Source organism: Chroicocephalus ridibundus, chromosome 22 (genome assembly GCF_963924245.1).
Source record: "Chroicocephalus ridibundus chromosome 22, bChrRid1.1, whole genome shotgun sequence".
Lineage (NCBI taxonomy): Eukaryota > Metazoa > Chordata > Aves > Charadriiformes > Laridae > Chroicocephalus > Chroicocephalus ridibundus.
The window spans coordinates 6,339,409-6,357,022 of record NC_086305.1 but is presented as its reverse complement, the minus strand read 5'-3'; the positions used below and the strand labels follow the sequence as shown (position 1 = coordinate 6,357,022).

Below are 17,614 nucleotides of genomic sequence, written 5' to 3'. Positions count from 1 at the left end.
GAGTCCTGGGAACGGTTCAAAGCTGCATCAGGGGAGGTTCAGACTAGACATGAGGAAACATTTCTATACTGGGGGGGTGGGGTGGTCAAACACTGGAACAGGCTTCCTAGAGAGGTGGTCGATGCCCGGAGCCTGTCAGCGTTTGAGGCATTTGGACAATGCCCTTAATAACATGCTTTAGCTTGGCCAGCCCTGAAGTAGTCAGGCAGTTGGACTAGATGATCGTTGTAGGTCTCTTCCAACTGATAGAGTCTGTTCTATTCTATCCCTCCAGTTGCTGGCAATTACTTTTCTCACCATAAGGGCACTAAGCTCCGGGGCAGACTTCTGGAAATCCTGCAGATAAAAAAAAGGTGGATCACAAAAGCGATTATTCAGTGAGTCTGTAATGGCGAAGGGTGAGATCTGAGAGGTGTCCTCTTCCTTGTAGAGCCAGTGATGCCGGTAACTGGCAAGACAGGAGGACACAAGATGTGTGAAAGTCCTAACTCCTTGGAACCTGACAGCTAATAATGTTGTTTGTCCAACCCTATATCTGGGAGGCTACTAAATGAATAGTAGAAGTCTATTCTAGGGCACAGGGGATTGACTCCATAGTTTCTTAATCTACTGTGGAGTTCAACGAACTGAAGGAATACGTACATTGCAGTTCTTTTCTCTCATGCATAGCTGTGAAAAGTAGGAGGGCTGGCAGTGAAATGGAAGAAGACAGGCAAAGTTTTCACCCAGTCTGATGTATATTGGCTCCATCAACAGATAAACATAGGGTGGTGGAATAAGAAAGCGAACGTGTGATCAAGCTGGAATCAGTGGACCAAAATCCGGAGAATGCTGTTTGCTAATCCAAAAAGCTTGGGTGACCACAGCGGTACTGCAAGGTTCCTGCAGCAAAAGCCCAGTGGCCTTCACACAGCTCAGCCTTGGGAGGGCTTAGAGTGACTTGGCTGGGCCACCTCGGGTGTCTCTCCACTGCTCTGAACCTCATGGAGGCATTAGCTTCTGTGCAAACAACCCTTCTATCAGAACAGAGGTTTTCCTCCATCTGTCTGTTGGAAATGACCTTGCAATGTTGGACCGTGAACCTCTTTAAGGCAATGTCTTCAATTCATGACAGGCATTTATCTGGGTCCAAATGGCAGACACTAAATGTATATTTTACAAGGAAAGTAATGCCAGTTGTGATGGTTTCTTTGACTTAAATTTAGGATTGCAAGTGGAGTAGCTCTTATTTGCCTTGCAACATCAAAGAAAGGTCTTTCAGCACCTGCTAATGTGGTAAGCTGACTTTGTTCTTCTTCAGAACAAGAATAATTTTCAGACCTTGTATCTGCCAAGGCACAGTGACAATAGGAAAATGGCGCTTGCGTAGTCAGGCAATAATCGTCCTAATGATAAGAACTGTTGGATTGCTGGTGCCTTCTAGCACTCCAGAGTGGACTGGTGTGCCTGTGTAGCCCTCCTTGTTCTTTTGTTCTGAGGAATATGGGAATAATAGTAAAAATTAAACAGTTAAAGAACAGTAGACTGCTCCAGGCCTTGCAGCCAGGAAGTAACGGAGCAGAACCGGTCCTTTAGTCACCTCTTTGGGGTAGGTTTGATCTTAGTATTTGTGAAGACAGGACAGCAGGTCAAGCCCATCAGTGGGGTTTGACAAGAGATACTACTTGAAAGTCCTATTGTGCTTCAAAGGAAAGTCAGTAAAGCGTTATCCTCAGGCTCCACAGAAGGCAAAGGAATTATGTTCCTTTCTGCAGAAACAGACAGTGCCGCTTGCTGTCATGGGAAAGCTGTTCTGGTAGGGGCCACAAGCTGCTCCTCAGTGCACGTTGGGTGCTACAGAGGCCAGAGCTTCTCCAGAGACATCAGAGCAGTTGTGACAAGACCCTGGCAGCCCTTTAGATGCCTTTCCCCGGGGTCTGCTCCTTGCAGAGGGGTGGAGGAGCTCATTAATCAACTCTAAATAAACCTGCTCAGGGCCCCATGGAAACGACCTAAAAATGAAGGCAAGGTGTTGGGTGCTGCAACTTACGCTTTCCCTCCTGTGCTTCTCCCTGCCCAGCGTAGGCAGAGCCGTGCCTTGGGGACCGAGCAGCTGTGCTGACCATGAGCGAGCAGAGTCACGTCAACAGCCTGTTCCTCAACGAGGACGCAGCCAAGAGGCTCAATGCAGAGAGCCGGGTCCAGCGCCTTCGGCAGGCGGTGCAGAAACGGGCAGCGCGGGCCAAGAAGCGGATGCACAGCATCACTGCTGACAGCGCTAAAAGCTTCTTCAGGAGAAATGCCTTTGTCCTCTTCACCATTGCTGCAGTCTTACTAGGTACGGAGCTGGTGGCAACACTGGGCACCATTTATAAATGTGGGGGGAAGTTTGTTCTACAAAGATTTTATTTTATCATAATGATCTGACTGGGGAGGTGAAGCTGATGAGCTGACAGCTCAAAATGCTGTCCCAATCAGAAGTACCTTCGTGTGCAAGGACAACAGACCTTGCAGAGGGCACGTGTGAGGGAGTCCTTGTTGATCTTCTCGGGCTGCAGCTTAGGAACAGTCTACAACAGAAAGGGCTTGATGATCCGGCTCTACCAATCCTCATAAAAAGTTCAGAGGCTTCTTGTGAGTGCAGTTACAGGCACAAGAGCTCTTCAGATTCATCCCACAGCTTTAGTCTGACAGTACCAGAAGGAGGAACCGATGCACAGGGCTGTGATGCAATCCAAACCAAACCTCCCAGCAGATAGTGGATTGTCCCTAGCTTTTGATCCACGCTGTATGTCTCTAACTCACTGGCTAAACACAGCTTTAAGAGGTGGGTGGACAAAGTCTGTGAACTGTGTGGTCACACTTAGGTTAGGCTGGGAGATCGTATCCCTGGTCACAGCATTTCTGTGTTCGTGAGCTTCCTGGGAACAGAACCCAGAGGAGCAGCAGACAGAGCAACAAGGAGACCAGTGGTTGAGCACGAGGCTTCTGTGCACATAAATATGTCAGAGGGAGGGAGAGCGCATGCAGTAAAAACTGGATCATGGCCTTTTAGAAAAAGAAAGAGCATCTGCTCCTTTGGGGACAGAAGGAGCTGAAAGGAGATGAGAAAGAGAAAAGCCACGCTGTAGGACTGAGAGACAGACCACTGGATCACACTGTCCCGTTTCCATTCTCATCCCTTGCTGATCCACAGGAATCATCCTGGCGTTTTCCCTCCGGCCCTACCAGCTGACCTATCGCCAGATCAAGTATTTCTCCTTCCCCGGCGAGCTCCTGATGCGTATGCTTCAGATGTTGGTTCTTCCTCTCATTGTCTCTAGCTTGATTACAGGTGAGAATTGCTTTCTGCTGCTTTCAGCCAAGGCAATAATCAGCAAAGATGGACGCTAGCTGTTGTTGGAGTGCCCCAGCTGGAGGTGCTTGGATTAACTTGGCTAATAGTGACAAGCCTGAACCCACAGATGTAGTGAACATGACCCACACTCGCACCTCTGCTGGCTCAGTAGTGGGGAAGAGAAGCAGAAGGCCTTGTGCTTTCTCAGAAGACTAGGGAGTACACAATGTGGTGTTTCTAATGCCCAGCACTTGAGCGCTAACAAGGATTTCATCCTACATTACCTCAAACGTCAACAAGTTTGTTGCCCAAGTCAGCTTCAGGTTTGCTCCAGCCTAGGGAAGGTTAATTCATGTCAGTCCAAAAGAGCTGGAGTGGATCGCTGGCTGGAGAGCTTGTTTCATCCAGGTCCTCATAGAACACATGTCAGCCAGCCAAGCTTTCAGCCAGCGGAAGGGACTGCAAGGCATTCCACCTGCTGAAACATCCCACCATTGGGGACTTAAAGGCCCAGTTTACTGAGAGGGGACTCTTGGAAATTACTACATTCCCAAATGCAGCAGTGCTATGCTTCTTTGTAACCACAAGCCACACTCTCTCATATCAACATCACCTTGGAGCTCCAAAGTCTGCCCCTTGTATGCTGTGCTTCCTAGAGACCCCAGCTCCCCATCCAACTGAGACCTGTGCCCTGCACACTTTGAATCTTCCCCTTCCCTCTAAGAAAATAGACCTTCTCACCTTGTCTCTCTGTGTGACTCCCCAGGGATGGCCTCGCTGGATGGCAGAGCCTCAGGGAAGATGGGGATGCGGGCTGTTGTCTACTACATGGTGACCACAATCATAGCAGTCTTCATTGGCATCCTAATGGTGATCATCATCCACCCAGGAAAAGGATCTAAGGACAAGCTTCACCGAGAAGGCAGAATTGAGCAGGTGCAGACCACAGATGCCTTCATGGACTTGGTGAGGTAGGTGAACAAGCTGGTCTCATTTTGAGACCATTCCTCCATGGAATGTCCTTTTGAAGTGTCACAGCCTACGCTCAGATGACAGCCTATGAAGCTGAGAGCAAGGCAGTATAATAAAAATTGTAATACGCTATTCTTCTAAGGCTCAGTTGGGTTTGATGATGCTTTTACGATGGACCCATATGCCAGTGCCGTATGTGTGTAATCTCTTTTCACACACCTGAAATACAACCTTCTGGACTCTGAAAAGATGCAGCGGGAGTCTGAAAAGATGCAGGAAGGTGCCTGGCTCCAGATCAGCATACTCCCATCTTCTGTCAGTCAGACAGAAAGGGCCCGTTTGCTCCGTAGCCTGGAATTGTGAGAGTTGTGACCTCAGACACTGCTCCAGGACACAGGTGTTGGCCAGGAAGCCCATGTTTTCTTGCTAGTCAAACAGGACAGTAACTCTTTCCTCATTTTATCTACTGCAGGAATATGTTCCCGCCCAACCTGGTAGAAGCCTGCTTCAAACAGGTATGAAATCCCACTTGGCGCTTCCCTTGCACCTTGTGCCCTAGACCATGGTCCAACCTGTTTCTCTGGGGGATGGAATAGCAATTATTTTATACTGCCTTCACCCTTTCCCAGCTCTGACAGCTCCAGGAGGCATTGCAGTCCTTAGTCTGTATGATGGCATCCCACACACAAGCTTTTCAAGCTGTCTGTAGATGGGGCCTTCAACCTCCGTCCCATCCCACACTCAGAGCCAGGAAGGGTTTGTGTGATCTCCAGTAGCGGGCTTGGACTGCCAGTGAAACGGGAGCAGGTTCTCCAAGGATTTGTCTCTTCTGTAGTGCTAGTGCCTTTGGAAGCAGTATAAAGGGTTATCAGAGAAGCCAGAATATCTCGGTCCTAGGGATACGAGATGCTCCAATGGTCTCTTTTGACCTTCAGCTCTATGAAATTTTGGCTCAAAGTACTAAGTTAGGGAGGTTGAGAACAAGCAAGGCAAGTTCCCCACACAGGTCAGCAGTGAACTTGCAGTACTCTCCTTTCTTTAGGAAGCGATGTGAGAGCCTAGCATGTTGTCCTGAGCTCCTCAACCAGGGCTTGTGAGTGCATCTGACAATCTGTGTCTTTTCAGTACAAGACGCAGTACAGCACCAGGGTCTTCACCAGAACTGTCCTCCGCAGCAGCAATGTCACAGCAGGTGTGACAACCACTCAGATCCCTGTGCCTGAGAACTTCACCGGCATCCTGGAGAACGTCACTCATGCCCTGGGGACCGTCTCCGAGGTGCTGACCTTTGAAGAAGTCATTCCCATCCCGGGCTCAGCCAATGGGGTGAACGCACTGGGGCTGGTAGTGTTCTCCATGTGCTTCGGTTTGGTGATCGGCAGCATGAAGCAGAAGGGACGGGCCCTGCGGGAGTTCTTTAACTGCCTCAACGAAGCCATCATGAGGCTGGTGGCCATTATCATCTGGTGAGGAGCACGGCCGGTTAGAGCAGGAGGTCTGCAGGTGCAGTTTCCGCTGACCTGATGAGAAGTGGGGTAGTTTTAAGGATGACATGCACAGGAAAAGCAAATGGGCACAGCTCTCCTTTGGCTCCATCAGGCTGGAGGGAAAAGTCTGGATGGGATATTTGTTCACATTTCATTTCCTGTTTTTTGTTTTTACCTCAGAAATATCAGGTACACCAGGACTTGCTTTCCTTGAGGCTGCTGGAAACATCCTTGGAAGACCAGAGAGCTGGAGTGGAAGATCTCTTAGCCTTACCAACAGGGGTAGGGTGTGAGGCTTTCCCACAAAAAGCTTTCCTTCCAGCTATGTTCCAGGAGTCTGACTTAGCTACGAATCACAATAACCTATTTCCACTTTCCTGCTGCTCAGGGTGGCACCTGTATGCATCAGATCCGAGAGCTGAGCTGAGTTGACAAGGTCAACTCAAAGTTACTGCCTTTCAGTGTGAGGTCTCCCAGATCCCAGCTCCGCTAGAGCTCAGCTGCTTGGTGCTTTCCCTGCGAGGCTGCCCGTGCTACAAGGCATTGCTGAGACGAGTCTTCTCTAGAAGGCAGCATTTTACCAAACCTTGTTATTTTAAGCTCTTTACCCATCTAGGGCTCAAGGTCTAAATAGGAGTTTGTGGTGGGTACTGCGAGACAGCAGAGATGTGGGGCTGGCAGCGTACACAGAAATGTCTGATTGGGAGGGGATCTGTCAGCCCCACACCACTTCCCATTTTACACCACTCCAGTTTCCGTTCCCTGGTCTTCTAGTCGCAGTGCAACACCCTGGGCACAGGGGGACAGGCCTTACACAGAAGGACACAAAGGGGAAGAACAACCCTGAGCTCATAGCAGACCACTGGGGGGCCCCAGCCGCTCTGGGATCTTTTCCTCCACGGATGAGCCAGAACTTGGGGCCTTGCTTTCCTAAGAAGAGATAAGAGTTGCCCGAGGGAACAGAAGGGAGGGCATGAGCACAGTGGAACAAGCAGACCTGCACATTACGCCCAGAGACAATTTCAAGGTGCCTTCAACATCCCCTCCTTCAGCTCCCCCTTACAGCGAAGGAAGGCGGGCTGTTGATGTAGAGCACATTGGTTACACTCAGGAAACCGCCTGAGCTGACAGTAGCTAGTGTCTGGAGAGACCTCCCGACTTACAAAATCCTGCTGGTACAGGAGGCAGGACTCCAGCTGCAGCCCAGAACTCCTTCCTGAAGCCACAGTCTGCAAGAGCATCTCCCAGGAGCTTGTTTTTCTTGGGGAGATCTGGTCACTAGCTGCAGCCACGAATGCCTTCTAAGAGGAAGATCAGAGGAAATGAAATATTTGTGAAATCCTTTCCTGACACTTTTCCAAACCTCCCAGGCTAAGTTGGAATTTGGCATGTGGACCTCGGAGCTTTGTGCATGAATTGCATGTGAGCTCTTGGGCTGCAGAGGCCAAGCCCTGAGAGGTGTGGCCACGGACCTGGGATTTTCTTTGGTCCAGTTATTTGTCCATGTTTAGTTTAGTGCCCGTGATATTATCCATGTCTGTGTTATGGCTTCCTTTCTGTGGAGCCTCACTGCTGCTCATGAGACGCGTTGTTATGGAGGGGGGAAAAAGCCATAAGGAATGTAAAGGATAGCAGCGTACCTCAAAATGGGATTTTATATAAGCCATGGCTGCTTCCGCAGTTGTTGGTGTGCCCAGTCCTTGCTACACCAGATATGGATTCCCTAGATGTTCCTATTCCCTAAATGTGAACATCTGAAGATAGCAAGGCTGATACCCCAGAGCCTATAGGACACTCTTGCTTTTACTCCCTGAGTCCGTTTCTCCTGTACTTCCCTGTGCCTCTCAGTAAAAAAAATACTCTCAGCCCAAGCTGTGTTAGGAAAGGAAGGGACTCTAAAAACTCCTCTACATAACCTCCCCTATCAATTCTACAAGGACTGTTGTGGAAACCTGTGGGGAACCCAGAAGGAGGAGGAAACCTGCACCAGTGCCCAAGCTGTGTGCACAGGAGTCCTGGCGTCCCCAACAGTGCAACGAGCGCTGGTTTTTGACCATATGGTGAACAAGTCCCATGTCTCTCCAGGTTTCCGGAAAAGAAACAGCAGTATCATCCAACAATTAGGCTCAGTGAGCACTTCTGGTGCGCTGGCTTACTGGGGATTTGTCCAGACAGCATGCATTAAAGCTGGTGTGAACCTGTGGGTGCCAGTTCTGAGCATCGGCTTTGTGTTTCTGCCACAGGTATGCTCCAGTTGGGATCATGTTTTTAATTGCTGGCAAAATCTTGGAGATGGATGACCTAGCAGTGATGGGAGGCCAGCTGGGGATGTACACGCTCACCGTCATCGTTGGACTCCTCATTCATGCCCTCTGCATCCTGCCACTGCTCTACTTCATCGTCACTCACAGAAACCCCTGGGTATTCATCGCAGGGCTTCTGCAGGCCCTCATCACAGCCCTGGGCACCTCCTCAAGGTACGATGGCTGTAGAGGAGTAGGGTTGGGGCTGGTGTGGATACTCTGGGGCTGCTTCTCAGCACTCCGCTGCCCTTAGTGCAGCACTGCAATCTCCAAATTTTTAGCACTAGCAGCTTTTTGCGCTGGCCCAGCCGAGCTCATTTGAGAGTGGAAAGATTCCCCGCTCGGAAGCCTTAATCACGTGGCCGTCTCTAACCATCAGCGCATGACCCATATTCCTCCTTACCAAACGTGGTGGCGATTCTGCTTGCAGCACCGAAACGCTGAGCTCAGGGCAAATATCAAATCCCACTGAATTGCAGCGTTATTCCCCACGCACGTACCTCTCGCACACACGTGCTCGCACACGTTCGCACGTTTCTCTCTCCCGAGCACACGTGCTGTATGCAGCTGGCACTAAACTCACAGGAGACCTGCGCGAAGGCAGAAACACTCGTGCGTTCCGTGGCTCGCGCTGCCATGCCACACAGCTGACGCAAGGGATCGCAGGTAGCTGTCGTTTCCTGAGTGATGTGTTTCTTGCTCTGTCCGCTTCCCGGCAAGCGCATAACGAGCTCTCCCACATGCGTTCTCATGTGGGAACACACTGCGTTTTTCCTGCTCATGTTCTCTTTCAGAAACAATCCTCTGCTTTCTCTGCAAGCTGTATTCTCGCACCCGGGTCATTCTTGTCTCACGCACTGACAAGGGGGGTGAGAAAGGGCTCGAGTTTTTTAATAGCTGGAAAAGGAGTTTTGGTCTTGAGGCTCTGTCCTATGTACCCTGAATCCTCCAGCATCACCGCGTTTTGGTGTTATACCAGCATCATCAGCCTCAGGGCTACACAGCCCCGGCCCCAGCCCCCTGAGGAAAGCCATGTCTGAATGTGCAACTGTAGCGTGCACCATATCTGAGGAAGCCTTGCTTAGACTGCTCTTTCTCCTAGCAGCTTCTGGCCTCTGGCTCACATGGCAGGGTGAAAAAGCAGGTGGGTAAGGTCGTAAACCAGGCAGAGGCTCAGTCCCTCTTCCAAAGTCAGCATATACCCGATTCATGTTGTTTTGTAAATTCCTTTCAGCTCAGCGACTCTGCCCATCACCTTCAGGTGCCTGGAAGAAAACAATGGTGTGGACAGGCGCATCACGAGGTTTGTTCTGCCCGTGGGAGCTACAATTAACATGGATGGCACTGCTCTGTATGAGGCCCTTGCAGCCATCTTCATTGCACAAGTCAACAACTATGAACTTGACTTCGGGCAGATCATCACAATAAGGTGACTTTTGAAAGAATTATGGGGCTACAGGAAGGGCTTCGGTTTTGTTGGCTTGTCTGAGGTGTGGCCAGGTTCCTCTTTTGCTCAGGAGATACAAAGAGGAAAAAAAAGCATGGAAAAGAAGGGTGTACTACACCTCCAAGTGTAGAAGCACATCAGATTGGTGCACCACGTCTTTGAGGCTCCACTTGAGCCCTTACTGCATTTCCAGGTCTGAGCCGTCCCTTTGCTAGAGCTGCAGTGGGCGGCCTGTTATGGATGGGTGCCTGGCAGGGGGGAGCCTGGCCGCTGCGTTGATGTCCCACGTGTCACCATCCTGCTCGGTGACCAGGGCAGAAAGGCTGCCAAGGTGTTTTGTAGCTGATGAGTTTGAGTTACTTCCTGACATTTTTGCAAAAGTGACTACCTCTTTTCTTCCCTTTGCTGATAGCTGTGCTTTCCTCTTCCCTTCAGCATCACTGCCACGGCAGCCAGCATCGGAGCCGCGGGTATTCCCCAGGCAGGACTAGTGACTATGGTTATAGTGTTGACATCAGTGGGGCTGCCTACTGAAGACATTACGCTGATCATCGCTGTGGACTGGTTTCTGTAAGTCCTCTGCTCAGCAGCATGCACTGCTCTGTGCTCCCTGACAGTGCTTACAGGGTTCGTATGTACTCCCAATGTCTCCGCTACAAGCAGGCTCAGTAACCTGTATCATTAAGCTTGAAACACACTTGGATCCACGAGACCTTTGCACAGTAGCCCTCTCTGTCCATGCTGGAGCCTTCACCATGTACTTCAGTGACCCAAAGCATCAGAGGTCACTTACCTGGTCACCAAGCCTGGTCAGCTTGGTCACCAAGCTTGGTCACCAAGCCTGGTCAAGCCTGGTCACCAAGCAGAATGTCACAGAATCACAGAATGCTTGGGGTTGGAAGGGACCTCTGGAGATCATCTCCTCCAACCCCCGGCCACAGCAGGGTCACCCACAGCAGGTGGCACAGGAACGCGTCCAGGCGGGGTTGGAATGTCTCCAGAGACAGAGACTCCCCCACCTCTCTGGGCAGCCTGTGCCAGGGCTCTGCCACCCTCAAAAGAAAGAAGTTCCTCCTCATGTTGAGATGGAACTTCCCATGGTCAAGTTTGTGCCCATTACCCCTTGTCCTGTCCCCGGGCACCACTGAGAAGAGCCTGGCCCCATCCTCCTGACACCCCCCCTTTCAGTATTTATAAGCGTTGATAAGATCCCCCCTCAGTCGTCTTTTTTCCAGACTGAAGAGACCCAAATCCCTCAGCCTTTCCTCATCAGAGAGGTGTTCCAGTCCCCTCAGCATCTTGGCAGCCCTTTGCTGTCCCCTCTCCAGCAGTTCCCTGTCCTTCTGGAACCGGGGAGCCCAGAACTGGACACAGCGCTCCAGCTGTGGCCTCCCCAGGGCAGAGCAGAGGGGGAGGATGACCTCCCTCCACCTGCTGGCCACGCTCTTCTTGATGCCCCCCAGGATGCTGTTGGCCTTCTTGGCCACAAGGGCCCATTGCTGCCTCATGGTCACCCTGTTGTCCCCCAGGACTCCCAGGTCTCTTTCCACAGAGCTGCTCTCCAGCAGGTCAGCCCCAACCTGTCCTGGGGCAGGGGGTTATTCCTCCCCAGGTGCAGCACCCTACACTTGCCCTTGTTGAACTCCATGAGGTTCCTCTCTGCCCAGCTCTCCAGCCTGTCCAGGTCTCACTGGATGGTGGCACAGCCTTCTGGTTTGTATCATCAGCGAACTTGCTGAGGGTGCACTCTGTCCCTTCATCCAGGTCACTGATGAATGTATTGAACAGGACTGGACCCAGTACTGACCCCTGGGGAACACCACTTGTCACTGACCCCCAACTAGACTCTGGGCCCCTAATCATGACCCTCTGAGCTGTGTCTTTCATCCAGTCCTTAGTTTGCTTTATCTTAAAAGCCACCCAGAAACTATCTCGAGACCAACAGGGACAGGTTGTGCCAATAACAAGTAAATTCACACTGCAGAGTGATGGTTCTACACCACCAAACATGGGAATTGGAATAAGACATTGCTACCACTGGGATGAGCTACATTGCTCCATCTCACCTTTCTTTCCCTTTTAAACCTTGGGAGAAGTGATTTCACAGGAGTGCTCTTAAGAACTAGACTGAAGAATGCCTTTGTGCACAGTGCTCACTCTCGCAGTCTTCTCCGACACGACAAAATCCTGACTCAGGGATACGCTGTTCGTGTTTCCTCTGTTCTTCTGTATCTTGTATTGCTGATTTATAGCCAAAGCTGCCAAAGTCTGCTCCCAGCCATGGCTGAGCAGTTGGAAACAAAGTCTTGCCCAACACCTCCACTTCTGTGAACTGTGTGTAAGAACAGACTTGGCTGGAAAAGGCCCTGCCTCCTAAGACACCAGGTTACCTCTTGTACTTACCCAGAAAGGTTGGTTTCAATCAGGTACCAAAAGTCTTATCTGTTGTTACCGCCGAAGCATACGATGGGTTGCTGGACTGGTGATAGTTTCAGCCCTTACTTACAGTGGTGGTTGTGGAGGATATCTCCTTGCAAAGGGCGTTTTAGGTTTGCCATTTTGCATGAAGAATCTGGTGCCTTGTCTTAGTGTATGCTGTCCATGCCGAGGAGATCTGGCTCCACAGCAGCACTGAGTCACACAATTTCTGCACTTTTTGTAAAACAAAACTCAACTCCAGTGTGACAGATGTGGCGAGGCTCATCTGAGCCTGCAGACAGGCCTTAGCAGCCCCTGGGAAAGGAAACCGTCCATGTGGAAGCACAGTAACATTTCCTTCGGTTTTTGGTAAATCCAAAACTCTACTAGTGAGAAACTGGGAATGAAATAGAGCGGGAATGAATGTGAAGCCCGTGCTGTGGGCTGTCAATCAAGGAAGGCTGTCTGTGAGTCATTTTCCTGTCCAATGTTGAAGTGTCAATTATTAGAGTGACTTGAAAGGTAGAAAAAGTTTCACTGAAGATGTTTCTTGAAATAGTCTTCTTCCCCTTATATTTCATTTTTCTCTCTGATTTTTCAGGGACCGCCTTAGAACGACCACCAATGTCTTGGGGGATTCTCTGGGGGCTGGCATTGTGGAGCATCTTTCCCGGCATGAGCTGGATGCGCAGGACTGCGAACTTGGTAATTCTGTGATAGAGGAGAAAGAGCAGCTCTCCCACCTGGTTTGCCCACAGAACGACACCCACAGGCACCCCAGGAGCGAGACAGCACTGTGAAATCGGGCAGCAGAGTGCAGATTAATGCTGTAAAAAGCCAAGACTTGAAACAGCAAGTCCATAGTGGAGAACAGAGAAATACCCACTCTCCAAGATGCACACTTTTCTCCCCTCTCTTCCACATGCAGTCTTCCCTGGTCCCACTTCTCCCCCACCTCTTTTTGACTGACATTAAAGAGGAGAAAATTAAACAGCAAAGAAGTTTTATTCCACAAAAGCCTGATTTAGTCATTCTTACGAGGTCCAAAAGTTAGACCCAAGTAAAGAAGACTCAGTGAACGAGCTGGAATAGGATCTCCTTCATTTCTGAGCTAAACCGAGAGCACAGCTAAGTGGCAAGGTGGGTCGGGGACACCACCACCTGCGGACTGGCACCAAAATGTTGCCATGATGACTCCACCCAGCAGGATACAGCTGCAAAGCCTTCACTCGGTCAGTGCCTTCCCCCGAGCATGTAAAGCTTTTAGCTTTGGCCGTTTGGAGATCTCTGGAGAGCCCCAGCACTCCTGTCCAGCTTTTCACTGGCAAGAGTGATTATGATAAACGCAGTGTCCTCCTTGCTCGCGGTCCTGGTGTTTGCACGGATACGCAGATGATGCTTCCTGAGAGCTTCTCACTCTGGCAACCCTTCTGGCTGCAGATACCAATGTCACCCAGCTCCTGAAGGAATGTGGGACCATACAGCAGGGCCAGGGCTTACTGGGCTGGCTGGTAGCACTAATAGAGGTCAACAGGCTTTTTGTTAGTTGAAGATGCTAAAGGATTGTGAAAGCAGTGAACAATTAAAGAATTTATTATATCCGTTATTCAGCCTCTGAAACAGCTCTCCCCTCTGCCAAGCTCTGGCGAACACCAGTTAACTTCATTTCTCTTTAGCAAGCTGTTCTCCTCTTGGTGAAACCAGAAGGGGAAACAAAGATTAAACAGTTTGCCCACCTGAGCAGCTGGGCGGTACCTCCATGCCAGGAATGACTCCACCACCCCAGATTTGCTCAGAAAACAGTTTCACTCCTCATCATAAGACTCCGAAGGAAACTGTTCCTTTGCTCATCTTTGGCTATTTTCAGACGTGACTTCCCTTCAGTCACGTTGCTCCAGACTGTGCTTCAAAATGTCTCTGTCTTTCTACAGCTCCTATCTTTCCTAGGCAGTACCCAATCACATCCCCAACACTTGCCAGACCCCAAACTTATAAATTCAGGATAAATTTCTCAGAGCTCAGCTTCTGTTTAACACACTTGGACATAAGCCCACACAACATCCAAAACATCTCAGAGGCTCAAGCAAGAAGCAGGGACCTGCTTCATCTGTGCTTTATCCCCCTTCCCTGGCGTGGCCGGGAACACAGCCTGTATCTCTCGCTCCAGCGAACAGGACCAGCAGGGCTTGCTCCATAATATCCAGGTCTACGAACATCCAGAAAACGAATGTCTAGATACAATCAGGAAGACGGAAAGGATACGCAGTTTTTCGCCTACTGCAGCGTAGCTGTCCTGCTTTAGAAACGGCTCGGCCCAGAAGAGCAGCAGCACACCCGAACTATCTAAAATGGGCAGCTTTTACTTGAGGTCTTCTCATTATTCCAGACCCCGTATATCACTTAAACCCCTCTACCCTGGCTTTCCACACTGATCCTTTTCACCCAGGAGTCCTAGCCTTACAGTCAGGGGTGCACCTAAGTGGACCTCAGGAAGGAAGACCTGAGAGGCACCAGCTGGAGTCAACTTTGCCAACCACCACCGCGCAACTGCCCGTGCTTAGCTCCCCAGCACTAACAAAACTTCCTAAAATACAGTTCTTGACATGTCCAAAGCCAGATCCTGAGGCTCTTTTAGTCCTTCGGGAACTGTAGGATTATATGTTGGTGCTGCCACATTCCACATCCTGTGGGCAGAGTATTCTGGTTTTATGGGCTGGAGGATTGTTGGGAATCTGAGAGAAATGGACAAATGCATCTCTTTGACATAAAAGCGGGTAACAGAGCAGGGTAAACCGAAGTGTTCCATTTAGCAGTGGTTGGCCCCAGGCCCCAAGGCAGCAGGCTGTTTCCTGACTGTGGGAGGCAGGTTGCTTATTCTGACACGAGATCTGCTCTAGCAGGGGGCAAGTGAGTAGGATAACAAATTATTATCCTCCTCTTTGCAGTATTTTTTTTATCTTGTATGACTACTATTATAATGTCTGCTCTTCTCCTTTCTAGACTAAACAGACCCAGTATGCCCTCACAGGTAATAATCATTCGTGTTCCTCTCCTCTGGACTTCTTCCTCTCTGTTCCACATCTTTCTTAAAGTAGAGTAACTAAAATTTGACACAGCAATCCAACTAAAGGTTTATTAGTGCTGAGCACTGAGGAAAGAATATTTCACGTACGTTAAGATTTAGATCTTGGACTCGATTTACCGTAGTTGAATAGCATGCTATGCATCAGCTGATCAGGATAACTGTCCATGATGCATACATACAGCAAATTCAAGTCTGTTCATCTTATCTTAAATCTTAGTGAGGTTAGACTCTTTCTTTGATGAGATGGCTGTACCTAAAGACTGGATCTTAATCAAAGAGTTTTAAGATACACTGCATTAGCTTGTATCTGTAGTGGGCTAAGACAGCACTAGCTTATCATTAACACAGCTCAGCTGACGTGAGTCTAAACCTTCATGAAGAACAGACCTGCTTATAAAATCCAACAAAGTGCTTTATTTTTTCACAACAGCATGATAGCATTGACTCCACTCCAGTGATAACACATGGTAATTCCTACATCGTTTTAAGCCGAACTGCTGCCTAGCTAGTAATTTCCCAGCCTGTCTTTGTGCAGTTGTTTATTATTACCTTAGTAATTTATATTTGTCCCTATTGAACTGCATCTTGGTTTTCTTTTTTTCTTTTTCTCCAGACTATTTGTCCAACTTCTCAAGAAAGCATTGAATTCTAATCCTGAAGAGACTTCCTGTATATAACGGGCAAACTGATGGATGAATTGGAAGAAAAGATTGTTGGATTGGACTCTAGCTCAAATGCGAATTAATTCGGGGAAGTCCTATGGCTTGAGTTATACAGAGAGTCAAACTAGATGATCATAAGGGTCCCTTCTGGCTTTATAATATATGCACGTGCTTTCTGGTTTAGAGATATTGCAAAGGGTCCTTCCAGCCCAATCATTTTCAAAAGCTATCTGGAAGGATCCTAATGATACTTTAATAAAACTCAGCAGGCGTCTGACCTGTTTTCAGTTCTTGTTAGCAGACATGTAAACATATCACAAAAGGGGCTCTCCATACCTCATCGCATCAACGTGATCTCAGATGTTCCCACAAAGTAGTACGCTCCAAGCCTTGCCATTTGTGATTTCCTGCTTTCGACACGAGATTAATGGAGCACAAACCAGTAGAGGCCTCATTTCCAAATACTGCAAGCCAGTCTCCCACGGGGAATTTCAAAATTCAGCTGATTGATAGTTCCTAGCTCTGGTGTTTACCCATGTTGTTAACCAATTTATGATTGGGATTATCTATCTGTTTACACTATCTGAATAGTAAAGTATTGTCAGGAATTTGCATATATATATATACACACCTCTCCATATATATATATATATATATGAAAGGGGTGCATGTGCACAAACATACATATACACAGAGTTATTTTTTTTGTTGCTAATCCAAGAAGGAAAGGCAACACTAAACTCTCACTCTGTAAAGCTGCGTACTTCATTTTGATGCCCACCTTGATTTACCCAACTAATCCCGCCCTCAAAATAACAGAGGCCGTTTTACTTCGTTCCAGTAATGAGTCTTCCAAAGCAAGGTTTACCAGGAAGGAGCTCAGTGCACGCTGATTTTGAGTTGTACCTGCTGGTGACGTGATGAGAACTTGTCGATGTATAGAGAGTGTATATATCTCCACTTCGTCTTTGACTTCCCTGCGCATATCCCAAGGACCCACATCCCCTCTGCATCTGACTTTAGGAGCTCAGCCAAGAATACAAAAGTGTCTGTACTCCTTCCAAACCCAATGCTGACCTTGTACTAACTCAGCCTTCAAAACTGGATAACAGAAAGTATGAAATAATTTTATCAACTCTCTTTTTAAATTATCAGGTATTCGAGTTTGTGCAGTCTTTACTGCGGTCCCGCTGCTTCTACTTGCAGAAACTTTCTGAGTTTCTCCTATTTGCAAACAGATTTATTCCTAATGATTAGATGGGCAACATTTGGGATGAAACACAGAGCTGTCTCAATGCATACATACATGAGGAGCTCTTGGATTAGGACACATCTCTTCAAAATTAATTTTAAGAGAGAAAATCCATGGAGAATACGGATTTTCAGATGATAGGCCATGTGTCACTTTATGTGTGTGATGCGTGCACGTTGTTTCAGGAGTCAGATCTGCCCACGAAAACTGCCCTGAAATTGTGTGTCCTTCTTCTGCTCTGCCCCAGAAAGAAAGAGGCAATTGGAACTCGGCGCTGTACGGCGTGTTCATAGCATTCTGGCAGTTTGACTATGTTAATTCCTGAGGGCTTTTTCTTCATGCTGTGAGTTTCAGTGTTAATAAAGATAGTTTGCATATTTGAAAAATAAAGGGAATTTTTTCCACAATGCTTCTCCATGATTATTTTCTATTATTTGTCCTCAAGACCATGATCTTACAGATTTAGGGACGTTACTTTTAACATTATGTTTAACGCTTCCTTGTCTCCATATGCCTATATCATGGGTCAAACACTAAATTCACATTTTTACAAGGCTTTTCCTTAAAGCTTTTTCTTTGATGGCATCTTTTGCATATGTCCATAAACGAGGCCTACTTCACATGCAGTACATGGCACATACTGTGGCACATACCATACCATGGCCCATACTC

General features: G+C 48.6%; 1 protein-coding gene across 10 annotated transcripts in view; it reads left to right on the top strand.

Annotated features, from left to right (window-relative positions):
- The window catches only part of LOC134526270 (excitatory amino acid transporter 4-like), a 40,960-nt gene extending 23,622 nt beyond the window's left edge, over positions 1 to 17,338 (top strand). For 5 of the 10 annotated variants that reach the window (XR_010073924.1, XR_010073922.1, XR_010073923.1 and 2 more), the window contains 11 exons: positions 2,060 to 2,317; positions 3,176 to 3,313; positions 4,083 to 4,287; positions 4,761 to 4,803; positions 5,414 to 5,754; positions 8,019 to 8,252; positions 9,313 to 9,507; positions 9,961 to 10,095; positions 12,545 to 14,850; positions 14,944 to 14,971; positions 15,642 to 17,338. Coding sequence is in view for 3 of the 10 variants with exons in the window: in XM_063357998.1 (XP_063214068.1) it covers positions 2,104 to 2,317; positions 3,176 to 3,313; positions 4,083 to 4,287; positions 4,761 to 4,803; positions 5,414 to 5,754; positions 8,019 to 8,252; positions 9,313 to 9,507; positions 9,961 to 10,095; positions 12,545 to 12,743 (1,704 nt within the window). In the remaining 7 variants the exon portion in view is untranslated. The other 5 variants (XR_010073926.1, XR_010073927.1, XM_063358001.1 and 2 more) reach the window with 4 other exon arrangements.
- The last annotated feature ends 276 nt before the right edge of the window (positions 17,339 to 17,614 follow it).